Source organism: Podarcis liolepis (assembly GCF_965112155.1).
Source record: "Podarcis liolepis genome assembly, chromosome: 9".
Classification (NCBI taxonomy): Eukaryota; Metazoa; Chordata; class Lepidosauria; order Squamata; family Lacertidae; genus Podarcis; species Podarcis liolepis.
The window spans coordinates 44,616,464-44,642,988 of record NC_139564.1 but is presented as its reverse complement, the minus strand read 5'-3'; the positions used below and the strand labels follow the sequence as shown (position 1 = coordinate 44,642,988).

General features: G+C 42.9%; 2 protein-coding genes and 1 long non-coding RNA gene across 3 annotated transcripts in view; 2 read left to right on the top strand and 1 right to left on the bottom strand.

Annotated features, from left to right (window-relative positions):
* Positions 1–26,436, bottom strand: LOC310714768. The gene is made up of 3 exons (XR_014530056.1): positions 25,811–26,436; positions 9,731–9,951; positions 1–1,067 (listed from the first exon to the last, which is right to left on the bottom strand). It is a non-coding gene; the product is annotated as an uncharacterized lncRNA (long non-coding RNA).
* Positions 13,516–14,020, top strand: LOC310686200 (E3 ubiquitin-protein ligase RBX1-like). Its single transcript, XM_083459398.1, has one exon. It carries the CDS (start codon positions 13,540–13,542, stop codon positions 13,867–13,869), a length of 330 nt encoding a protein of 109 aa, XP_083315524.1. The 5' UTR covers positions 13,516–13,539; the 3' UTR covers positions 13,870–14,020.
* The window catches only part of SPOCK3 (SPARC (osteonectin), cwcv and kazal like domains proteoglycan 3), a 112,423-nt gene continuing 111,007 nt past the window's right edge, over positions 25,110–26,525 (top strand). The window contains exons 1-2 of the mRNA XM_083520318.1: positions 25,110–25,286; positions 25,503–25,703. Coding sequence (XP_083376444.1) covers positions 25,503–25,703 — 201 coding nt within the window. The 5' untranslated portion in view covers positions 25,110–25,286. The remainder of the gene's footprint in view (positions 25,287–25,502; positions 25,704–26,525) is intronic.

The following is a 26,525-nucleotide window of genomic DNA, read 5'->3' as shown; positions in this document are numbered from 1 at the left end:
GTCCAGCTTTGAATGTCAGCTTGATCAAAATTATTTATTATTTCATAACAGGTAGATAGTTAAGAGCTTAGATGGCTTCAGCAGTGGGCGCCTGGTGCCCCCCAGAATTTGGTGCCCGGATGCCTCGCACCCCTTGCACCCCCTGGTAAAGATGGCCCTGGTTGTCAGTGTGCTGAAGGAAAGTGGAAAAGGGGTTTTTTTATTTTTCCCCAGAATATGCAGAGGGTGTTTCCATGCTCTGGAACTCAGTGTTCTATTCACAAGACAGCCTATGGACTTTTGGCAGCCCCCTCCCCTCCAGTACTTTCCCCATTGGAGAGGGTCCTGTGTGTGATGTGACAGCAGGGGCACAAGCCAACTGTCTCCATAACTGGAGAGAAATACCTGAGCTGTGCTCAAGTAGACAAAAGCGTTAGGAATGACAAAAGCATTGGGAATGACAGCTTCCCAGATGCCAGGCAAAGGGGCTGTTCCTCATCATTATATTTACAGAATTTATGCTCTGGAGAGCCAGATGACCTCACAACTCATGCGGTTTCAATGAACACAAGAATATAAAGAGAAGGAAGCTTTAACTGCAACTATTTTTTTAAAAAACAGGAGCTACATAACACAGGTAGCCTTGATGTAAGAAAATACATTACAATTTGGTATACAGGTTTTCTTAATGGGAGTATATGTGCTGAAGAGCCTTATACATTCAAAAAGTTTGACACAAGGTCAGAATTATCGCACTTTTGTACATAATCTGTATGTAAAATAAGAACGTTAAATCCTCACTTGTATGTAACTAGTTACTGTGGAACCTATGAATAATCAATTGGATGTTTCATTTCACCATATTAAATATAGATTTTTTGCTCCCTTGAGATGAAAGCAATTTTTTCCTTATCAGGGTGGTGTTTCATTGAAGATTTCAGAGAGGAATGTACTGCTAGATTAAAATATGAGTATTCCATGATGAATTATTCATAGGTACCCTTATCTTCATCACCGTAGTTTGGGCTCAGACCACTGCAAATAGGTTGCCAAGAAAACCATCCAAGCCTAAGCCCTTGTTCTTCTGCCTAAAAAGAAAAAAAGAAAGGGGGTTAGGTCTCCAAAATTAGGAGATTAATCTTGAGATCCAAATAATGAAAAAACATACAGTATCTGGGGAAGGTGGGCCTCCTATGGATATTTAACAGGGGCCAAAATATTTCCTGGTGCTAAGCATGGGGGGGGGGCATGGAAAGCTCTATAAGGCCTTTATGAATGTATTATCTATGAGGATGTTGCAAATCTTAGTCGGCTATGAAGGAAAACTACTGTGTCTAAGTCATGGGTCGGCAACCTGTGGCCCATGGGGGTCGTTGAAACGGCCCATGAGCTGCCCCCAAACTAAGCCACCCACTAAGCAAATCCCCACTGGCTAAACTGGTACAGACTTGCTTTCGCAAGGGACTTGCTTTCGCAGCGCCAGAAATCACATCTGCGCAGACATGATATGGCCCACGAAGCAATCTTAGTGGGAGTGAACTGGCCCAGGCGAGGTAAACCTCGCCGACCCCTGGTCTAAGTTGTTGTAGGAGAATTGGCTGAATCAGAATGATATTTCTATAATTTTAATTAGCTATATTACTTTCTTGACTTTCAAAAAGTTGGAAGTAGGAAAGCTGAGAAAATGCTATGCAAATGAATTAAATTTCTTTATGAAGATTGCTTTTATCCTCATCTTGAAAAGATACTTAGTGACCTTTCTGTCCAGTTTAAAACAAACAGAAAGAGGGGATATATCAAACTGATATGAGTTAATCTTAATGAAAATGTGAGATAATCTATGTTTGGGGTTCTGGTCTTCAAGATCTGTGAAGTCAGCTTCAAGTTAGGTGACTGGTGCTGCCTCACCGCACTGTCTGCGCCTGGTGTTAATGGGATCATGAATGAGTCCTTAGTGTTGTTAAATACGAGAAGAAGACTGAGAAAGGAGTCAGGAGTATGACAGCTTAAAAAGTAGCTTCATCATGAGTTTTAATATTAAATTTCCCACCATCCCATATGGTTTGAAGGGGTAATTTGCTCTTTTAGGAGGTTTTGCCCTGCAGGGTCTTTGAAACTGAGAGTTTGCTAAGAAGCAAATAAGCGCTTGAGCCAAAATGCATTGGGCTAATTTAACAATAAACATTTTCCTCATCTTTGAGATACAGTGGTATCTCGGGTCACAAACACCTTGGGTTACAAACACTTCAGGTTACAGACTCCGCCAACCCGGAAGTAGTACCTCAGGTTAAGAACTTTGCCCCAGGATGAGAACAGAAATCGCGCGGCGGTGGCATGGTGGCAGCTGGAGGCCCCATTAGCTGAAGTGGTACCTCAGGTTAAGAACGGTTTCAGGTTAAGAACGGACCTCCAGAACAAATTAAGTTCATAACCAGAGGTACCACTGTACATTTCTCTTTTACATCTTTGGGTGCTTTCTGTTCTGTGTGTTTCCTTTTCTTATTTTTTTCATAGCCCAGTACGTTTCTGAGCACAATTCAAAGTGTTGGTGTGGACCTTTAAAGCCCTAAACAGTCTCGGCCCAGTATAGTTGAAGGAGCTTCTCCACACGCATCATTCAGCCCGGACACTGAGGTCCAGCTCTGAGGGCCTTCTGGCGGTTCCCTCACTGTGAGAAGCAAAGCTACAGGGAACCAGGCAGAGGGCGTTCTCGGTAGTGGCACATCCCTGTGGAATGCCCTCCATCAGATGTCAAGGAAATAAACAACTTTCTGACTTTTAAAACACATCTGAAGGCAGCCCTGTTTAGGGAAGTTTTTAATGTTTGATGTTTTGTCATGTTTTTAATATTATGTAGGGAGCCACTCAGAGTGCCTGGGGAAACCCAGCCAGATGGGCGGGGTATAAATTATCATCATCATCATCATCATCATTACAATGGGAATTTTTCACATGAAATGCTTCTGTTCCACTGCAAGATAATCATGAAGAAGACCATCATTAGTATTGAAACTCTCCATGAGATTAGAATATATACATTGTGAGATACAGTAGTTGTTACCCTCCACTTGAAAACAGCTCCTCATAGGGAAGAGTGGCAGTTGGTGTACTTGTGTAATGTTGCGAATATAAAGCGGCCCTGTGTGTGCAGGGCTATTATTTGAACTGTACTCAGAATATTTTGTAAGCATTAAGGAGCAAGTCGATACTGATAAATAATTGAGTAATCTGGGATTTGTTGGCCACACTGAGGGGCAGAGAGCAGAGGGAAGATAATTGCTATCAGTCAAGTCGACTGGCTTGACAGAAAAATAACAAAGGGGACTCAAAAGGTTGGCAGGCCAGATCTCCTGGGTGAGAAAACACCATAATCAAATACTCGTGATGAGTCATTGAGAAAATAATGAAAGGAAGAGAGAAATTGCTGGTGCTGGGGGAAGGATGCTATTTCGCTTCCCTACCCTTAAAAGGTCCCAAATGTCCTAAGCTTAAAGTGTGTAGAATTCTTCACGCACAACTCAATGAAGCCATTGCTTGGCAATGACTTGAGTCTAATATGTGAGTGCCAGAATCCAGACACTTAGTTGTGGATGGGCATTGACTACACTATACTTGCATGCTTGCCTGCCTGCCTGCCATGCTTTTCCTCTACACCTGTATGTGTATAATATGTTGGCCAACTGAGGCAGGTATCAGATACTTTATGTAAAGTGCTTAGTGGTTTTGATGATTAAGTGCACTAGCAAATGGTGTGATGCAGAGGAGGTGCTTACCTGAACTTCTTGCAAGTGAGATGCTGGGAAGGAGAGGGATGAGTGGCGGGGAAGGTGGTGTGGTGCAAAAGCACCCTCAGATGTACCAGATTTGCTCCACAGGTGCATTTGCACAGCACCACCCTCCCCACTGCCCACACCCTTCCTCCTCTCAGTAAGTGTAATGTTTCTGAGTCCAGTCAGGAATAGTTCAATAAGACCTTCTGCTAGAACTGAGACTGCAGGCTCATGGAAAGCTCATACCAAGAACAAACTTAGTTGGTCTCTAAGGTGCTACTGGAAGGAATTTTTTTGTTTGTTTCGACTATGGCAGACCAGCACAGCTACCTACCTGTGTCTAGGTTATGTGACTCCAGAGCAAGTCTTTAAATTGCCAAGTCCTTAACACTAAGGGAGTATCAACTAATAGCTTTAAAATAGCAACAGACAAATTCATAAGGCTGTCAGTGACTACTGGTTATGATGATGATATGCTTATGTTTTTATATATTTTGGAAACTGCCCAGAGTGTCTGGGGCAACCCAATCAGGTGGGTGGGTAATAATAATAATAATAATAATAATAATAATAATAATAATAATAATGCTACTTCCAGAATCAGGGGCAACTGTGGGAGAGAGCTATTGCACTCATGTCCTGTATCCAGACTTCCCATTGTGTGAAGCAAGATGCTAAATTATTTAAGTATCTGGTATGATCAAGCAGACACTTCTTGTATTCTTATTACAGTGGTACCTTGGGTTAAGTACTTAATTCGTTCCAGAGGTCTGTTCTTAACCTGAAACTGTTCTTAACCTGAAGCACCACTTTAGCTAATGGGGCCTCCTGCTGCTGCTGCGCCGCCAGAGCACGATTTCTGTTCTCATCCTGAAGCAAAGTTCTTAACCCAAGGTACTATTTCTGGGTTAGTGGAGTTTTTAACCTGAAGCGTATGTAACCTGAAGCATATGTAACCCGAGGTACCACTGTAGTGCCCTTTTTTTTTTTTACAATATTCAATTACAGTTTTCTGATTGGAAAGCAAAGTATAAAAAGATGCAAGGCAGCAGAGCCTTGACATTTCTCTAGAATTCCCAAATGCCTCCTTACAACTGAATATATAAAGCTCATTAGAAAGAAACACCTATTTTTAGTGATACCAAATAAAATAACATCAAGGTGTGGGATCTAAGTTAAATATGGGAAATGGTTGATTACAACTTGTTAATGTCATCTTTGAAATCACAAGGGGGCACTCTTCTCCTGAGTACACTAAGAAATAGGCCGCTCTTGCAGAAATCCTGAGAGGTTTCTCTCCTGTTCACACTATGAATGGAACATTTGGAAAGGCCACATTTTTTTTTTAAAGAAAAAAATAGCCTGAAATCTGTTTGCACCTGACTTAAGTGGCAGCTTGCCCATGGTAAAATTTTCCAATATGGTCATATAATTTAGCTTTGTAGTGATTTTGTTCCTTTTCTTCACAGAAATTATATTTGGCTTTCATGAAACCTGGACATATTAATGAATCCTTCTTGATATCTTAGGTGTGAATGAAGATGATTAGAAAATGCCTCATTCCTCTTCCAGGTGTCTTTAGCAAACCGCTCATAAGTCATGTTCTTCCTTTCTAGCCTGTTAATCATTAAGTTGACATTAGTTAATCCTCAGTTGGCTGGTGCATTAGCCATGTACTTTTCAAGAAATACATAATTGAAAACTTTTTTCTTTCTTTTTTTACTGAACACCAGGAGAAATCATCTCACAAATGTTCTACATGAATTCTAACTCTTTTTAAATGCTTCCTAGTGGTTGGATTTCCTTTAAAAAAACACAGCACTTTGTGATGTAATGGAAAATGGCCTTCCAGATGTTGCTGAACTCCATCCCTGACCATTGGCCATGCTGGCTGAAGTTAAGAGGAATTTTAGTCCAACAGCTGTGGATGCCCATAGGCTCCCCTTCCCTGTACCACACCCATCCTGGCTTTTAGTTTTTCTGCAAGACTTGCAAGCACAATCCTACACATGTCCTTAGAAATAAGTTCCACTGAGTTCAATAGGTAAATGTTTAAACTTACTCCCAAGTACAGATAGGTAGCCGTGTTGGTCTGCCATAGTCAAAATAAAAAAATTCCTTCCAGTAGCACCTTAAAGACCAACTAAGTTAGTTCTTGGTATGAGCTTTCGTGTGCATGCACACTTCTTCAGAAGAAGTGTGCATGCACACGAAAGCTCATACCTAGAACTAACTCAGTTGGTCTTTAAGGTGCTACTGGAAGGAATTTTTTTATTTTACTCCGAAGTAAATGTGTGCGGCTTGCAACTTTTGAAGCGTTATTATATTACCAGCCACTTAATATCTTGTCTCGTGATGTGTTTTTTGGAGAAGATATTTGGTTAGGATCACCAAGAAAGTTATTCTTAATGGGCATTTCCAGGCAGACATAAGCTATCCACGATGACCCATGTTCTGGACTTCTGGTAGGGATGGGGAAATCTGTTGGTTTTGGTTCTCTTAGTTTCTCATTTTTCTAGTCTGTCACCATTCAGTTTACCACTGTTCCGCAACAATTGGCAATTCTTTTTAAACTTCATGGAAATTTGCCAGTGTGAATTAGCTGCCTTGAGTCCCATCAGGGGGAAAAGGCAGGGTATAAATATATTGTTACAAAAGTTGGAAACTGCCACCCCCCACTCTCTGCCAAGTGGTAGCAAGATTCCTGGGGTGTACCTTTCAGAATCAAGATGCGGTGGAGACTGTCATAGCTTTAAGAAATGTGATTTATTCACATATTTACACCTGAGTTTAGATGGAGGGAGTCCAGGTCTTACAGCATGGTCATCTCAAGAGGAATTTACTTAAAACTGCAATAAGCAATATATGTAATACATAGGACAATGCAGTTTGATTATTACTATTGAAAGAAATATTAACAGCCAAACCAAAATATCTAAATATTTAATAAAATGGTGTGGGGATGAGTATTTCTGTGACTATTTCTTTGCTTTATGAAAAATAGTCTGTGCCCCTTGAAAAACACACCAGTTTGTGGTGAATTTTTGAAAGGGGGGAGCTCAAAAACAGTCCAAAAAGGTTTGTGGAGGCATTGTGTTGCCACGGCAACTGTACTGTGACACTTACTGTTTTGACACACTGGGCAGAAGCCACCATTGCATGGCATAGATGCACAATTATCTTTGGTCCTGTTGCCTTGGCAACAAGGATGTGTCCCCTCCTCACCCCTTATTCAGGGTGAGGGTGGGGTATTTGGTTTTGCCTCCACTGAATTCACCACATTCATGTTATTCATTTATTTGTTCACAGAATTTTACCACATGTGATCTCAGGGTGGATCTCAATAGTCAAGTAAACGCAGTCAGTGAGATCCAATTAAAAATCACACTCAACCAGTCCATCTATTCCTCTCACAAAGCTTATAATTCCTCGAGTTCCCTGTGAAAAAGGGATTGGTTGTCACTCTGGGAATTGGCTTACTGCCCCCTGCTTACCTCTTATAATGCTAGTTTATTGTGTATCTATTGTGTGTGTTTGTGTATCTCTCAGTGTGTCTACTACACTTAAACATGCTAAGATCTTGAGAGTCAATGTAGATTGTTGGACTAGATAGCCTGGGAGATCAGAGTTCAAATCCCCAGCAGGCCATGACGCTTGCTGGGTGATCTTGGGCCAGTCCCAGTCTTTCAGCTCAACCTACCTCATAAGGTTGTTGTGGAAGGGAGTGGGAAGAAGCTAAGAAGAAGAAGAAGAAGAAGAAGAAGAAGAAGAAGAAGAAGAGTTTGAATTTGATATCCTGCTTTAACACTACCCTAAGGAGTCTCAAAGCGGCTAATAATCTCCTTTCACTTCCTCCCCCACAACAAACTGTGAGGTGAATGAGGCTGAGAGACTTCAGAGAAGTGTGACTGGCCCAAGGTCACCCAGCAGCTGCATGTGGAGGAGCGGGGATGCGAACCCAGTTCACCAGATTACGAGTCCACTGCTCTTAACCACTACACCACGCTGGCTTTCTTCTTCTTTTTCTTTCAGCTCAACCTCCCTCATAAGGTTGTTGTGGAAGGGAGCGGGGAGAAGCTTATTGGAAAGAAGGTGGGATATAACTATGGGTGCTTCTCCACCCACTGCTCCTGCTGACTGAATGAGACTATGACCCAGAGCCTCTGTTGCCAGACCAGCTGTGTATGCTCTTGTTCGCCATGTGTAAGCATGGAGAGATTCTTCCTTTCTTAAGCAAAATGAATCCAGAAATCCCATTAGCCTCTGGGATGAGAGGCAGTAGTTAAGAGTGTTGGGGTAAGATTGAAGGTTTAAATTCCCACTCAGCCAGGAAGCTTGTTGGGTTACAATACCTCAGCCTAGCTTACCTCACAGGTTTGTTGTGCGGATAAAATGGGGACTGAGCACCTTTGAAGGAAAAGTGGGATAGAAATATAGTGAATGTTAACAGCAATGGTCTACAGTTCATACTGGATGTGATGGGCAGCTTGGAAAGCCTGTGAAAGAAATCTTGTCATGCAACTGTCACCCTACCTACCACACCATGAGAAATTCTGCTCTCTGACTCTCCATGTCCTTCCCTTGGCTTATCCATCCATCCCAGCCCCTAAATACCAGGTCTTAACAATCTTGTTTGCAGCCCCAATCTCTTGTGTCCTTTTCCAGTTTCCCTGAATTTGGGATATCTTTTCTCTTTTAACCATGTTCAGTGTTTGCCCAAAGGCTCTGGATTCTACGGTGTTGGCAAAAAATTGCTAATGGGCCTACCCCTTTCTTATGATGTATGAACCCCTGTTTTCAAAAGTCCTTTGAAGCAGCATCCCATGTAAATGTTGCTGCAGAAAACTGGCTCTGGACTTGATTTAGAGAACAACGAGACCTGATAAGTATATTCATTCCCTCTAGGTTAAAATAAGCAAATGAAATTGTTTGCAAAAGTGAGTCCTATTAGGGGTGATAAAAATTGCTACATATTGACTAACGTAGGCTTCCTTTCTGGAATGTTTACAGAATACCTTCCTTTCTTTGAAGATCACAGTTATTTTTAAAAGGCACAATCTGGGTCTAGTTGACAGAGTGTAAGTGCTTTAGAATCTTTATTTTCCATTGTGTCTGTTTAATGTATCTTTTAAACACACAGAGAGATAAAGCTAAAATCACCTTCATGTTTATGGTTGCCAGAGATATTTACCTGAACACTGTCAACTTGAGGGTAAACTGTAGCAGATCCTATAGATCAGAAAAATAGGCTGAACTGGAATATATCTGGAAAATGTGGAGGCCCAAATCAGAACAATGAAAGATGCTGATACAGAGCAGCAGAAGGCAAAGGACAGATTCTGAGCTACAAATTTTCAAAAACCAATGAACATAACTTTGCATTTCTTCTTGTCTAATTTGCATGTTCCACTGAACAAAGGTGCAAACTTTCTCTACACTTGTACAAATGTTTGTGTGGAAGAGCATCCACTAATTTTTACAGCTCAGCTATTGTGTATCTAGGTAAACAAGTGGACATTTCTTGAATGTATCATGTAATTATGTCAGTAAATTAGCAAATAACCAAAATAACAAAGAAGCATGAATAACAATAATGTGACATAGAAGTTATTAGAAGGAAAGTGATTAGAGGAGAACATTTCTCTTGATGCTGAAACTCACTTGAACCATGACTAAATTGTTATTAGACCATTTGGCTCCCCCCCCCCAGCTGAGCAGTTTAAGAAAGCCCCCACTCCTTTGGCTCATGCAAGCCAGAGTGGTATGGGGTTTGCTCAGTAGGGCTAGGCAATGTATTTTGATTGCTGTGTTGAATAAGCCCAACTATTTCCCCCTCCAGATGTTTTGAACTACAGCTCCTGTCAGCCCCAGCTAGTACTGGTAATGGCCATGGATTATGGGAGTCATAGTCCAAAATGGCTGGAGGATATCAGGTTGGGCAAAGCTGAATTAGCCCCAGCTCCCTGATGTCATCACAGTACCCGTTCCTCTGCCCTCTTCACCAATGATGTGGGGCAGGAGTGTGAAAATCCACATTACTATGACATCAGGATGGAAAGTAAGCTGAATAGAAGTTCATGAGAAGGACCATAGCTCAAGGAACTGTAGCAGAAGGTCTTGGATTTGATTCCAGGCATCTCCAAGTGAGGCTTGAACTAGATAGACCAGTGCTCTGACTCTATAAGGCAAGCTTCCTTTGTTCCTGTGGGGAGGAAGGGAGAGAGGGAGAGCTTGACTCAGAGCTGCCATTGTAACCCTGTGTCCTAATTTCACCCGCAAACTGAAATCCCAGTTTCACGTATTTAGAAACAAGATTAATTTAATTCTACATTTCTTCCAAGTAGTAGTTTGCTAGGACCAGTTTGCTTATTATACTTCAAAGGTTCAACCCATTTTTAAATTGGCTTCTGAAGATTCAGGGCAACAACTCTGAAGAACTACTGATTTAAGCAAATCAGTCCTGATTCCAGTAAGTAGAGAAGGGAAATAAAAGGACATTTTTGAGACAATTTGCATGTAATAGAGATGGAAACCTATTAAAACTAACCGCCATAGAAATAAAATGACCGGAGTGGGAATGTAGTGGAATCTACAATATCTTGAACACTGTGACAACAGTAAATACAGGATGATTATTTATCCTCTCACACATTACAGGTCAGGAACTACAGGACATCCAATTACATTAACAGGCAGCATGCTTAAACCAAACAAAGGAAATCTTTTTTCCCCTTTTTTCTTTACCAGACAGCTTGCAAGTAGCTTGTGGAATGCCATGAATATTTATCTAGAGAGTTAGCAATTAGTCACCACACAACAAACAACCTCAAAGGTTAAGTCATGAACAAAGCCATGACCAGAAATCCATTGCCCCTTTATGCTGGGAGTAAATGGCAATACAAACACAATTTGACAAATGTTTTAAAACAGAACACACTATAGGGCTCTGTAGAGCTTGCTTCCAAGCAACTGTGTACAGGAACAGGTCTCCTATTTAAACCCTACATTTCCTCCACAGAGACATAGTCCCCTCAGTTCTATATTCACAACAGCCCTGTGCAGTAGGATAAGCTAAGAGATCATTGACTGACCAAGGAACATTCTCGGCTGCCGAACTGAAAGTGGTGTCACATCCACCCCACACTTCTAAAGCACTCTTATACCACTTTAACAGCCATGGCTTCCCCCATAGAATTGTGCAGTTTCTTAAAGAATTTTGTCTTTGTGGGATCAGAACCCTTAATGAACTACAATTCCCAGGATCCTCAGCCTAGTCTGGTATTCTAACCACTTGTCATACTAGCAAAACATTAGCCCAGGCATAGGCAAACTCAGCCCTACAGATGTTTTGGGAGTACAACTCCCATCATCCCTGGCTAACAGGACCAGTGGTCAGGGTTGATGGGACTTATATTCCCAAAAAATCTGGAGGGCCAAGTTTGCCTATGCCTGCATTAGACAAAATAAGTAGTTAGCTGTGTAGATTGAGGCTAAGCTAGTCTTCCTGGATTGCGTCACCTCTGTAATGTAAACTGTTGTAGAGTTCTTGGGGAAATGAGTTCTTTTTTAAGTGACAACCATATTTGAACATAATTACTAGTGTTGGCTCTGTTCATCGAATCCTGAGAAACTTCTTCAGAAGGCTTCTTCACACTTGCATATTGCCCTGACTGACAAATGTGAAACTCAGATTTATCTGGGAAGCTTCATGTGTTACATAATTATCAGGTACTGGTGTGTAGCTACCAGAACCACAGAGTCTTTCCCCTGTGTGCATTCCTTCCCCTCTTCATGCACCCAAATGTTCTAGGACTAGGTAAATGACCTACGGTGGGACTGGACAAAACATTGCAGTGCAAAGTGCTTTTTTCTGTGTTTCAATCAGGCAGCCCTGTCCTTCTCTATGATTACCCTTCCCATATTGTCTCCCACACACCCACATTAGTATTCTGTGACCACTGAACATGCTCATCCCTCACTGGACAGTTTTGGAATCCCCCACTTCACTTATTCCCCCAAAAGATTCTTTGTACTTATGCCAACTTGGGGGTTAGCTTCAACCTAATTATACCTCCCCTCTTGTATGTGGGTGATACATTTTGATTACATAATAAGCAATGGCACTCACAGCCTGAACACTGGAAGCAGAGCAAATTATTTATAAGTACCTTTTGTAGAAGTATTTTATATGCGTCCCCTGTGATGAGATTGTTGATGACCATATTTATGCAGTTTTTTAAAAGTCGCCCTATCATGTGTGGCTGCATTCACACAACTGCTCCACTTTTAGGATCTATAGGTGTTTTCATAAATAATTGTTAACTTTGGTATGTCACAAATTCCAGAGAGGTAGCTGTTGTAGGAAAAACAATGAAGAGCACCTTATGACACCTTAAAGACCAACAGATTTATTATGACACAATTTTTTGTGGACTACAGCTTGTTACCATGATGCTTTGGGAAAGATTTCACTTTGGTCCACAACTGTGTTGGCATGACCAAAGAGTTGCATTTGGGGTAATTACCTCTCAGTGAAACTACATTTTCTATTGCCTTTTTATCTTACCTGTTGGGCAGACATGACAGGAATCACTAGGAAGTTGGGATTGGAATAACTTAATGAAACTATCTGGCTGTCAAAGGATTGCTAAATGCATAGACTTTATGTCTCAGATTTACTGATGCAGAGTCTCTTTAGGCAAACATGGATATCACTTAGGTGTCAATTAAAAGGATGAGCAAAACAATGGAGGCCCATTGCAGGTATCCTGTCCCACCAGGAAAAAATATGCAAAACACTTGTTTACCAGTAGACACTCTATTCAAGAAGGATAATCCTCTCTAAGTAGAGTTGACCACATACAGACAGTCATGACCTTTCAGGCAGAAACCAGATTTTCCTGCTACTATTTTTCCATTAAGGTCTCCCACCTATAAACCTCCCTACCCCTCCTTTTATGTCACTTAACCCCTTCTTAGACAAATGCTCACCAACAGAACATGAAAACTTTAAAATCAGTTTTTTGCAATAACCATTTCCTGTATCCATTACATCACCCTATCACCCTCCACTGCTGTAAGATCATCTATTGAGAGCTAGGATATGTAAAACCCTTCTCCTATCACTGTCTTTTTGCCACAAGGTTATGTTCAAACTACCTTGCTTCTTCTTCTAGATTAGAGCTTCTTGTTCTCTTAGGTTAAGTATTCATGAATGTGAGAATGCATTAGTTATTGTGCACATCGTTTGTATGCTTTTGCTTGTGATAAACTTATGAGTTATATGCACTCTGGACTTCAAAAGGCTGATTTCATAAAGCTTAATGAACTACCTATCATCAGAAATACTCAAAGAGAAGGGAGTCCAAGATGAATGGGAGTTTCTTAAAGTTGAAATATTGAAGGCATACAATTCCAACAAGAAGGAAAAGTGGGAGGCACCTAAAGAAACTGGTGCTTTCAGATGAGCTGAAATCTAAGAAAGCTAGAAATTGCAAAGGAAGAGTATATAAAAGTGGCCCACAGTTGCAGGGAGAAGGTCAGGTAGGCCAAAGCTCAGAGTGAGCTCAGGCTTGTAAGAGAGTTTAAAGTAATAAAAAATGTTTCTTTGGCTATGTTTGAAGCCGGAGGAAGAACAAGCAAATAGTAGTTCACTTGTGTGGAGAAGTTGGAGAAATACTATTGGGTAACAGAGAAGGTGGAACTACTCAACACCTACTTTTCCTCTGTCCCTTCCAACTCTACAATTCAATGATTCAGATAGCATTCTGCCGGGACTGGCTTATCCAAAATGGCTGTTGCGATGGATGTGGACACACTGAGTGGGACCAATAGTGGTGGCGGCAAGAAGCGCTTCAAAGTAAAGAAGTGGATTACAATTGCACTCTGGACTTGGGACATCGTGGTTGACAACTGTGCCATTTGCAGAAACCATATTATGGATCTGTGCACAGAATGTCAAGCTAACCAAGAATCAGCTACCTCCAAAGAATGCACCGTTGCATGGGCTGCCTGCAATCGTGCTTTCCACTTCGATTGTATCTCTCGTTGGCTTAAGACTCGGCAGGTGTGTCCATTAGATAATCGAGAATGGGAATTCCAGAAGTATGGGCATGAGTAGGAGAGAGAAGACCACCAAGTTTATTGTTCTATCTTCAGATAAGCCTTTCACCTTGCAAGCAGGTTGATGAAGTCTATGTAACTTAATAGACACTTACCTTGCTTTTTGTTTTCACCTTAAAATAGTTATTGTGAATAGTAATAAACATGTTTGTCTCGGGGGGTGGGGACATTCAATGATTCTAAGTTAAGGTCAATATACAACCGGGCTGGGGTCAGATGTGGAGGCAAATATTTTTCTCAGTTTGGTCCTTCAGACTTCTACCCTGGCCACACTTTCCTCATACTTTTGCCTGGGTGAAAGGTGCCCTTGAACTTTAGCAATACCTCTTGCTTGTCTGGATGGAGGGGTGTTATGTGTAGAAACCCTGGACATCTGTATGCCTGGACTGTAGCCAACTGCACAAAGATAAGAGACACATTCATTGTCCCACTCACTACTGGCGTGTGGTCCTGTAATATTTCCTACAAGAAACAAACCCCTAGGGTTAAAAATAGAGGCTTCTCAGCATGATCTTATGAAAGCTTACTTAAAACCTGAATTCTGACTTAAGTTCAATGTCCTCCTTCCTTGTGATATGCTTAGATTTACATGTATGAATGACCAAAAGCAAGGGAATTAAAAACCAAATAATCCCCCCAAGTGGATAATATGGCAGCATCAGTTCTCTACAAAAGGGATGGAAGAGTGAGAGTACACCCACCTGATAATAATGTTAAACATGGGGGAGGTGAAAACAATTGAGTGAAAATTCATGCGTGTAATATTTTGCCGGAAGTACAAGAAAATTAAAACAGTGTTTGCTGAAAATAGTGTATCATTTATTGGCCTTATCATGAGGGCTGTTCTTGTAACTTGCACAAGCAGTCCAAGACATCAGTCTCATTCAGTTGGCTTGAATGAAGGTGACACTGATACCATCAAAACTCTTTTTAAAAAATACCTAGCCAACTCCAAAGACTTCAGTAAAATTCATGGTGTGGAGGTGTTATCTCAGCCTCTGAAGGATCTAATGTTCTTTCCAGCACAGAGTTCATTAGCCAGCGTTCTACCAGCTCTGAGCCTGAAATTCTTTTCAAAACCTGAAAACAACTAGTTATAGGGATGTCAATTTTATTTTGGCAGAATTCCTGTGCTTGTAAACAGCTACATTTTTATTATGCATTTATTTAGAATATTTATGTCCCACTGTATAGCTCTGAAGGGCTCTCTAAGCTGTTTACAAAATTTCACGGCAAAAAAATCTTAAAGAGTATGTGCCATATGTTCAGCATTTTCTTTCCCTTCTTTTCACCACAAATAAATGCTCCACATCTGATTTTTTGGGGGGAGGGGTGTAGACATGGTTGAATTTCTGCTGCCCGTGTAGCTTTTAAAGGCACAGAGGTTTTTAAGGGGAAAAATAGCAACCTTACTATTGAAGGAGTGAAGCAGTGTACACTTGTGATTCTAGACATGCTTGAGAATAAGTTCCGTTGAATTCAGTGTCACTTAATTCAGAGTGAAAATACAGAAAACTAGGCTGCAGAGCTCAGATGTTACTTTTCAAACCCAGGGTCCATAATGATGGCACAATTTTAATATCAAAATACTTTATAGAAAATCTATTGTAATTTTGAATCTTGAAGTTTAGAGAAATGGGCACTTCCTCTAAATTAAAACCTTCATTAAAATGTTTTGGGCAGAGCAGTCCTTAAAGTAGGCAAGGAGAAGGAAAGGTACGCCACTGTTACTCCAAAGGAATACTGTACCATATCTTATAATCGCTCAGCAAAGAAGGGAACGGAACACAATGAAAAGATGGCATAAAAAAGACACACCTGCTCTGGCACCACTGCCATATCCCATCAACCGGGGGGGGGGGGGGCAAATGGACACACAACAATGGGAATATGCACCCAGCACACTCACAGCATGCAGATAGGCCACTTTGTGGGTCTTCTACAGTTGAAGAGCAGGATACAAATGTTTTAAATAAAATAAAGGGGACACACAGCAACACTGCAGCTCCACCAGTCCCAGAGGCTTAACCAGAAATAAGGTCACTACCCTTAGTCCCCTTAGGCACTTCTGAAACTCCTCGTAAACACTGTGTTCTGTTGGTATATCTGAGGCATTCCATCAGTGTATTTTTCATGGCAGCAGCATAACTAGCATTCAACTGGTATAGAAAGGCTTTTAACAAGCACTTTGGCCTCTTAGCCATCATATCCCAAATCTAGGACAGTGTTGTTGATGACAGAAATATGGTTGAAAAATGAGGGAAATGGGGGGTGGCAGCTTGTAACACTGTGGAAATGATGGTGAGGCTTCTTCTTAAAGTTCTCTTTTCATTGTGCAGGGCTAAGATTGTTCTCAACAGCAAATTCTCCAAATTATACAAGCCCCATTTCTTTCTTTGAAATGGAAGGCAAAGTAGACAATGACCTGTAGCCAGGGACAGTGCACTTTCTGAACAGATTAATTAGCATCCCAAAGGTCTTCCAGAAACAACAATTCCCTGGTGGGGGAAGAGGCTGTAGTGTGGTTTGGACAGTCCCCAGTTGGTGCTTTCATGAAGAAATATAAGTGACCAGGGACACAAATCTTCTTAATGCATCCAACCCTCCAATCCACTTAACATGAATTGTTTGTATAGTGAATTACTAGGGTGCCAATCTGCACTATACATTTAAAGCATTATCACACCACTTTAAACAGTCATGGCTTCCCCCATTAATCCTGGGAACTGTAGTTTGGGAAGGATGATGAGAGTTAGTAGGAGACCACCACCCAAAGCTACAATTCCCAAAGCGGCTTAACAATCGATCTGCCTTCCCAAGGACGTCTGGGAATTCAAGCTCTGTGAAGGAAAGAGGGATCTTCTAACACCCTTAACAAACTGTAATTCCCAGGATTCTCTAGTGGAAGCCATGGCTGTTTAAAGTGGTATGATTCTGCTTTAAATGCATAGTGCAGGTGGGGTCTAGAAGAGTTGCAATTCTATACATGCTAACTTGGCAGCATACCTGGTCGAATATCAGGGCATTGAGGTTGCTGTCCTTCAGGGTGAATGCTTCCAATCCAACCCATCAATTTTGAAGTTACATGGCACACTATGGGAAGTGCCGTAGCTCACCTGTAGAGCACCTACATTGCATGCATAAGGTCTGGATTTAATCCCAGGCATCTCTAGGTAGGGGTGGGGAAGACCCTGCCTGAAACCCTGGGTAGGTGCTGCCAGTCAGTGGACCACTGGTCTTTCTCAGTATCAAGCCGCTTCCTATGTTTCTATATATATAGTCCTTCCAGGTGTTTGTTTGTTGTGGGACTGGTGCTGTTCATGCATGCAAGCTTTTCTCAGTCTCCACATGACATCACTGGCATCAAAATGTCAGCCTATGCACCCGTCCCCTTTCATCTCGATATACCCTTTAAACCTGATAAGTTACAAGCCCTGCTGTTAATGACCCATTTGCAATATTAAGCCCCCATCTAGAAGCACCCATACAGAATGACAGACAAGAAGAAGCCTGCAACCATCTGTGTATGAGCCAGAAAACTCTGGCTTCGATTAAGAATAGTGAAAGCCTCAAAAGAAGAAATTGAGAGATGTAAAATACAATTCCAAACCAATCAAACTTATATCCTGGCAAGAAGCCATTATTCAATTAGAGTTACAACTATAGTCTGTGCGGCTCATGCCAGAAAGAGATATAACGTTATAAGCATTTATTTCTGCTCAGCAAGATATGAACTTTCTCTCCATGTATAGAGGCCCATGTCTTATTCGTAAGACAAATTTATATTTTCACGGTGACTCAACATTAGCCGCAAGTCTTCATCTCTGCAAAACAGCTCAGCATTGTTTTCTTCACCCCCCCCCGAACCCTTGCATCTGTTTTGGTTACATCCATCTTTTGTTTTTAATGCGACAACTAGGTAATCCACTCTTCACATGTCCCATTGAATTCAATGAAAAAATGGGACTTCTGTTTAATTCAATGGTGCAGCTGGGCAAACTTGTGTCCTCTCATTCTGCACAAATTTGCACAAAGGCATTGTGAGAAGAGAGGACTCAAATGCACTCATTTAGGACATCCAGTCCCAATAAGGCATCTGTGTTCAATGACACTGAATCCCTCACCTGCATTTTTGTCTGTATTGCAAATGTAGGAATGAAAATCATGAGGTCAGTGCAGTCAAGGCAGTATACAAGATGCGAGGAATGATGTCAATGCGGGAAGCACCAAACGGTATTAACAAAGCAATCCTATACTTACAGTATGTTACTGCAGGTCTGGAGTTTTGCCCCACTAAACTGGTGAAATGGTCACTGAACCCAATGCCAACTCAGAATGTTTGGATGTTTTCCACTCCTACCGAGGTTAATGGGAGGGAAATTTCTCCTCCCAGTGTCCTCCTATACTTCTGGTTTTGTTAGCAAATCGAAGGACTTTTGCTTGTGCAGCTGCTTATGTATTGCTGGTATGGTATCATGCTATGTTAACCTTTGTAACTTTCTTGCAATAAAGTGCTAAACTGGCAGCATGAGAGTTTCCTGTGCAAATGTATCCTAAAAGTACACATGCACATATTATTTTATTCTGAGTAATAACAGAGAATAACTCCTCTGATAATATCTGTACCTTCCATTTTATTTGTTCTCACATACTTCTAGTCAGATATAATTATTTCCATATTGCATCAGTACAATGTTACGTACACTTCATGGATGGCTATTCCAGATTCCCATGTCATGGTTTTCAGAATAGTCTCTCTTCTCCCTCTTCCATGGTTATTCACTATTTTATCTCCCAACCCTTATGCTTTTCCCTCTACTTATTTATTTTTGTTTATGTCTTTACCATTTATGTGTTCTAATTTCTTACTCCCTGATTTAGTTAAACACATGGAATAATTTTATCACCTAGAACAGGATAATTACTGTGAATGAAGAATAGGAAAGGTGGCAAGTTATTTCAGGGAAACTATTTAGGATATAGAATGTGATCTTGTACAGGTGACTCTAGGGGTGAATCTTGGCTAACATACCAATTAAGATGCACTGAAATCTCTGTAGATTATGAAAACTTTAACCTGCTGAATTCATGCCCAGTGTGTTATCCAGCTGTTAAAGACACAGTACCTTTGTCAGGGGAAAAAAGGGATAACTTCAGTGTGCCTCCAGACTGTCAATATTTTGCAGGAGGGATTTGAGCACAAACTGGGAAATTAAGGTTTGCATAATTAAAGTGGATTAGAGTGCTCTGTTGACCTAGCACCACAAATCTACTTTAAAAAAGAGACTGGCTTTTTGCAGTTAGGAAAGTGACAATGAAATGTATACAAAAGTGTGGAATAAACAATTGATTAACAGGAAGGCATATAAACAACACACAAGCAAATCAAGATGAATGTTCATTGTCATATAATCTTCCTACAAACAAACGCCTGATAAAGATCAGTACATTCTTTCTGCTGTGTAAGCTTTGTGCAAGCAAACCAGAATAAATGTTCAATAAAGAGGTAATATGGAGGAACTCTTAGTGAGTCACTGAAGATACTCTGTGTACCCTTGAGTTTTAATTTATTTCCCTTGGACAAAGCCTACTCACAAAATTCAAACTGAAGGCCATTGTCCTAAAAATCCACACCAAACTAGATTTTTAAAAAAGAAAAACCCAATTACAGTTCCATCACTTTATGATTGATGCCAAAACCCAGGATCTTGAAACAATTTCTTCAAAAGCAGAGTTAAATTGAACAGAACTTAGTACTGCCAAATTCAATATGAATCAAGGATCTTTAATAATTTATATAGGAAGAATACGGGTGCCAATTCCCTCTTCCATTGTAGTGCTCTTGTGCATTTAATAGCTGCATGTCGGGCAGAAATTCAGATGATGAAGTTTTTCACTTCACTATATGTAGCTCAATGCCAGGAAAACATCAGTGGCTGAACTTTTGTCTGTCATTCAGTTGTTAATGGCCTTGTCAGAACCAAAGTTGGCAACCCTAGTGAATGCAACACTTCGCCAGAATTCAGTTACAGTGAACTTAAACAAGCATTGAGGTAGTGATGTCACAAATATGCCTGTTGAAAATGCTGAGAAATAAGTTGTGAGTTCTTGCAAAATTTTGCCCTTGGGTAAACTGGATCCCTGTGAATCAGAGGCTGAAGAATATAAGGTCGCTGGTGGGCTCTTTAACCCATTAAATTGCAACAGTTAAGAACCAACATTTGAAAAAGTATTTTTTCACTAAGATAAACATTTTAATGTATTTTTTTCCCTGAGAAAACGTCTAAGATTTTTCTTATTTTCAACTCTCCCCCAACACCCCAGATGTTGTTGGCATGTGTCTATCTTGAGGGACAACAAGTACACCTCCAGGGATGAAGTCAAACTGCTGCGTTATCAAAACTGAAGTGATGTCCCCAAGAAACAAGCCTGGGCAGTGTCCTGGGCTGCCCAGACGACTCACTGATGTGGTCCAAAGCAAAGCAGAAAAATGTACTTGACACCCACTTAGCTTCAGGAATTGCTGGAAGGAGGCATACAAGGCACCATCCAATCGTCCTAGGGACACTACTCTGGATTTGTGTAGGGTTTCTTCTCCTGTAGATATCCCACAAGGTAACAGAGGTTTAGGATGAGAGATTTCCTTCTCTTAGATGGGCTACCTTCCCAGGTTGACAAGCCCTATCTGCCCCTCACTTCCCTCTGCTCTACAGCATGTGCAGAAACTGCCTTCTTGACCATTGGATCCACTAATGGACTCATTCACTCAATCTGCTGGAGTGTGTATTTGCATGCAGGGGAAGCCCCTAACTCACCAAAGGTTAGCTACCCTAACCCAGTTGAGCCGGCCAGTTGAAGTCATTCCCAGGGTGTGGCTGCTGTTGCAAGCTGGTAACCTCTAGGAACCACATTTGAAAGTTGAGGACAGGGTGGGGACTAACGGTGGACAAATTACCCCAGAAGCAGCACAGCATGTTCCCCCACTAGAGGTACTATGCCTCCTCTAACACTCCATACCCCAAATGCACTTTGCAGAATTCCTACCATTTTTGTGGTGGTCACCATCTTCTGCACACCCACCCCACCCCAACAATAGCCCAGAACAACATTAGGTCTGGGACATTGTGGAGGATGGAAAATGGGGTATTTTGGGAAACGTTTTGTTGGGAGTTTTTGCTGTTGTTGATATAATTTTTTTTGTATCTATATTTTCATGTGGAAATTGTTCTGTTTGGTTATGTAGTTTTTGTTGTGTTTTATTTATTTTCATGACTACTTTGCTACATTTGTAACAATGTAAATCTTTTCATATTGTAAGCCGCCTTGAGCATTGTTTTAACTGTGGAAAGGTGGCATACAAATAAAATGATGATGATGAAAATGGCTAATGAGGCTGCTATTGATACTTGCAGCAGCTGCACCTAAACATTTAGTAAAAAGGAAAGAAGTTGTGTCAAGGCATTCCAGCTTTTAGTTGAGTGGGTGCTGCTTTGCCGTTCTGTGCCGCAGTTTTGTTAATTTTGTTGTTGGTTGGTTTTGTTTTATGATTTTAATATAATTTTTACTTGTTTTAATTGTGCTGTTTTTATAATCCTCCCTTGGACCATTTGCTGAAGGGCAGGTTGTAAGTAGACTAAATAAATGGTCAACCCCAACACTGAGAAACAGTTGGCCAGTTACTCCTTCCCTTGGATAAATTATTTGAAATACCCACTTCTGCCCCATTTCTCTGCCTATAAGCATGGCAGAGGATTTCAAGGTGTAATTTGTGGTTGGCTCTAGTATTTTTATATTTTTCTCAAATAATGCAACCTGTAGCATCCTTTTTCAGAATCAGGCTCTTAAACCAATTATGTGTAGACTGATAGACTTACAGATATGAAAAAGCACTTAAGAGTTATTAAATGTTCAGGAAGCTGAGACAGGCAAAATTAGAGATAATTGATCATTTAGTTTCCATTGTCAAAAGAGTATACACATATATGCAAGATCACTTTTTATAAAAATCAGAGGGAAACTTCTGTAAATCCCATACTACTCTTGTTCCTAAACACATCTCTTTCTCTATGACGTATTTGTGCATGCATACACGCTTACATCTTCATCTATCTCTGCTCTTCTCATTACAGAATAATTTACCACGTAAACCCTTTTTACATGTTCAGTGGAGTAAGTCAAGATTATGCTCACTCTGTCCCCATTTCCAACCCCCACACATTCGCCTGGAGGTGTGAACAGAGTTTACCTGTGTACAAATTGTACATGCATAAACTCTTTCTGTACTGTTGTAAAAACTACAAAAGACAAGATACAGTTATGGCTGAGATCCTGCACCCTCTTCCATTCATTCAGTGTATACGCCATGTGAGAGGGCAGTTTTACTAAAGCGAGCAGTAAAGGCTAGAAAAGTGAAATGCAAGTTTTATAAAAGAGTAATAAGAGAGGACATTAGAATAAACCAAGAGAACGAGATGCAAACCAAGGTAAAAAAAATTTTGGGGTGTATTTGTTTTGTAGATGGGATGGAAGCTTTAAAACAGTTATCAAAATCTGACTTCTGAGAATGATAAAATCAGCTGCTAGAAGATGGATCAGATATGTGGGCTGGGGGAGAGGCATTTCATGAGCTGCATTTACTAAAGGTGTGTGATCACTTTGCCTTAATCATCCCAACCAGAACTGAAGCAGCTCAATTCAGGGAGATTCAGGAGAAGCAGAAGGGCATCGTTCAGTGGCAGAGCACATGCCTTGCATGCAAGTCCCATGTTCCTGGTATATCTCAGCCCTACCTAGACATCATAGAATTGTAGAGTTGGAAGGGGTCTCCAGGGCCATCTAGTCCAACCCCCTGCAATGCAGGAATCTTTCACTCATCATGGGGCTCGAACCCATTCCCTTGGGATTAAGAGTTTCATGCTCCATTGACTGAGCTACCCAGCTCCACTGACTGAGCTACCCAGCCTCATCCTGCCTGAAACCCTAGAGCCACTTTCAGCTGGTACAGTCAATACTGAGCTATATGGACTAGTGATCTAATTTGGTAGAAGGCAGATCCCTAGGTTCCTGTTTGGTGTGACCTTTGGCCACTCATACCATCTCTCATCCTAACCTACCTTAAAAGGTTGTTGTGAGGACAACTGGAGGGAGGAGAAAACCATATATATAGCATCTTGAACTTCCTGGAGTGAATAAATCCGGGATATAAATGTAATTGTAAAAATAATCCTTCAGTCCTGAAGCACTTCTCCTACTTAGGAAACTCAGCCTTACCTGATGCTTTCCACCAGATCATATCCACATTGTACATTTAAAGCTCGCAGCTTCCATCAAAGAATCCTAGGAACTGCGGTTCCCAGTTTAATCCTCATACAGCTACAATTCCCAGCAGTCTTAACAAACTACAGTTCCCAGGGTTCTTTTGGGGAAGCCATGTGCTTTAAATGCGTGTTAGGGTTGTGTACGATTTTAAGTTTATTTCTGAACCATTTTGTATTAAGTATGTTTAGTACTTCCACTTTTATGTTGAAGGAAATGCCAGCCAATCACCAGCTATTGATGGTGAAGCAGAAGGTGGGGGAAATGGCATCCAGGAAAGCCCCTTCAGCAGCTCCTCCTCCTCCAAGACATCTGGAGGAAGTCAGGAAGAGTGAAATCAACAAAAGGCAGTGACTACTCCTGCCTTTTATCTGTTACTCACCCTATTTGGGATTCAGCAGCAGGCAGAACTGGCTCCATGGTGACATCTAGAGAGGCAGTGGAAGCAACCACTCCAGTTCAGTCATTTAGCTTAGCCAGTAAAAAGGTAAAGGGACCCCTGACCATTAGGTCCAGTCGTGACCAACTCTGGGGTTTTAATCTCAGGGCTGTGGGTTCAAGCCCCACATTGGGTGAAAGATTCCTGGGCAGTTGGACTAGAAGACCCTTGTGGACCCTTCCAACTCTACAGTTCTGTGATTCATCTCTCCTGCCCACCTGCTGCCAGATGGTGCAGTATAGAGAACATAGGAAGCCTAGAATACGGCCTTTGGGGAGCCCAGAAGCCGAGACTGAGTGCAACAGCCTTCTTCCCTTTTGTGGTTTCTAAGAAGTGGTGTAACTGGGATGGGCATGGAAAGAGCAGTCACACCAGCCTCTCAGCTGCCCTCTGCCTCTGGGTGGCATAATGGTGGCACTGGGTGTGCTCAGTGAGAGGAGGCAGTGGGTTAGTTACTGGCAGAAAGAATTGGGCAAGCGATTGCTGCCGCCTCTCATTGCTTGCACATCCCTAGCAGCGCCACCCAGAGGGAAAGCACAGGTGGGTGAGAGGCAGCTGCTGCTTCCCCCAGTCACCTTCTTGTGCCATGTCTGCTAGAAAGAGTATAAGAGAATGGGCAGAGCTTGGACCATGAAACCATCTTCCCTGCCCAGGGGGTGAGCGCATGAAAGGCATCAGGAGCAGCCACTCTTTTTCACTTTCTCCTTCCCCCATCCAGAAGTGGCAAGGCTCAGATGAAGTGGCAGGAGGCAAGGACAGCCACCAACCTAGATGGCTTTAAGAGAGGATTAGACAAATTCAGAGAGGAGAGCGTTGCGATGGCTATGCCTCTACAGTTGGATACCAGCTGTTGGAAAGGACAGGAGGGGACGTTTCCACAGGTATAGGACTCAACGCCTAGCGGCTGAGGTCCCTTCAGTGCCCCCCCCCAAAAATATCTGAGGGGGCTGGGCCGCCCAAAGTTGATTCAAATGGGGGGCTGCGTCATGTGATCTATTATGTGGGACGGGGCTTACCTGCCCCCTTCCAATATTTTATTCAAGTTGGCACCGCTGCCCACAGACACCCGGCTGGCCACTGAGACCAGGACGCTGGACTAGCCGAGCCACGAGCCCGATCCAGCACGCTCCTCTCGAGTCCTCAGCCCGTTTCCAGCCTCTGCTACAGCGCAGGAGAGCCTGGCGCTGTCTCCTCCCCGGCAGCAGCTCTTCCTTCAGGAGGCAAAAGAAGCGGCCGCGTAAAGGCGCGCTTGCACTATACGTGCCTCGCCTCACGTGTAGCTCTCGGGCCCTCCCGGACGCCTCCGCCACGCCGAGTCTCTTCGCGCGCGCCCCGTCCGGAAGGGCCCTCCCGCGTCCCCTCGTCAGCCGAGCGCCAGCGAGAGAGCTTCTCCCGCCGCTCGCCAGCAGCTGCCTGCGGAGCGGAGCCGAGCAGCAGAACGAGGGGGGAGGGCCTGCTGGGCGGGAGGAGGCGGGGGCGGGGGCGGGGAGCGCGCGCTGGGCGCCAGGCGCTGAGTGGACGGCTCGAGACGGCGGCGCGTGCAGCGGCGGCGGCGGCAGCAGCAGCAGCTCCTCCAGCAAGAGGCTCAGTGGGCAGCGTCGCGCTGCGTTTCCACAAGCAAGAAGCGGAGAGTCCGGAGCGGCGGCGGGGTTGGCGGCAAGGTGACGGAGTGGGCAGCGCGCGCTTTCCCCCTTTCGACTCGCGCCTTTTTCTTCCTCTTATTTTTCTCCCTTTTTTTGCGGAGGGGGACCGGCTTCTCGCCAAGGGAGCCTTCTCTGTGGAAGCCCCCCTTTCTGTTTCGCGAGGGGAGGGTGCGGGTGTGTGTGGTGCCTTCGGGGGCTAACCCGCCCTCGCGGTGTCTCTCTTCTCTCCCTCAGATGCTCAAGGTAGCCGCCTTCGCGTGTGTGTGGGCAGCCGCTTGGTGCAGTCAGGCGGTGGTAGCGGCGGCGGCGGCGGCGGCAGCAGCGACGGGAGCCGGGGGCAGGTCAGACAGCGGCAATTTTCTGGATGATAAACAATGGCTTACCACTATCTCCCAGTATGACAAGGAGGTTGGACAGTGGAACAAATTCCGAGACGTAAGTGTGCCGTGCTCGCTTGCTCGTCCGCCTGCCTGCCTGATCCTTCTGCCACTGCTGCTTCTCCTGCTCCTCTTTCCCCTTCCTCTTATCTTATTTCTGCTTACCTGGGTTTGCGCTGCGGGCGCGATCACCTTTCCTCCGCGAAGAAGTTCTCCTGCGCTTTTCTGCTCCTGTTTCTCGAAAACTGGCATGGCTCCCTCGCTCCTCTTCCCCGATGCGAGCAGACTTTGTTTCCCCTGCAACGATCTTCATTTCCCACTGGCGGCGGGTGCTGTGATGTCTCAACTTTTCTTCCTGGGTGGTGTGGGGAGAGATGTAAAGGGTTTTTTTTTTTTGTTTTTTGGGTTCCCCACCCTTCCGTTCCCCGCATCGCCTTGAGTGTAAAAAGTGCATCCCCACTGTGGGGAGCTTTCTCGCTGCTGTTAACTGAGTAGTGTAAGGATCGATCCGGTGGCTTAATGGACCCTTTAAAAGAACTTGAAAGTCAGAGGAGGAGGAGGGAGACACGTAGACAATGCTACTTGGGGAGACTTGGATGTCTGCGAATGAATAAAAGCCCTGATTGATGGTGATGGGCTGCCTTGGGGGGCGGGTGGACTTTCCCACCCCCATGCCACCGCTCTTTGTGCACGTGCAGGTCAGAAATATATAATAATGCTGGTCTTAAATGCTGAGAACCAGGGGATGGAAATGGTGATGAAAAGACAGGCTTTTGCTGGGGGTGGGGGGAGAGAGAATAGACAGAGGAGGTTAAGAGTCGTAACTGGAAAGGAGAGTGGGGTTTTTTAGGGCATGTGTTGGTCCTGTCTTTAATCCATA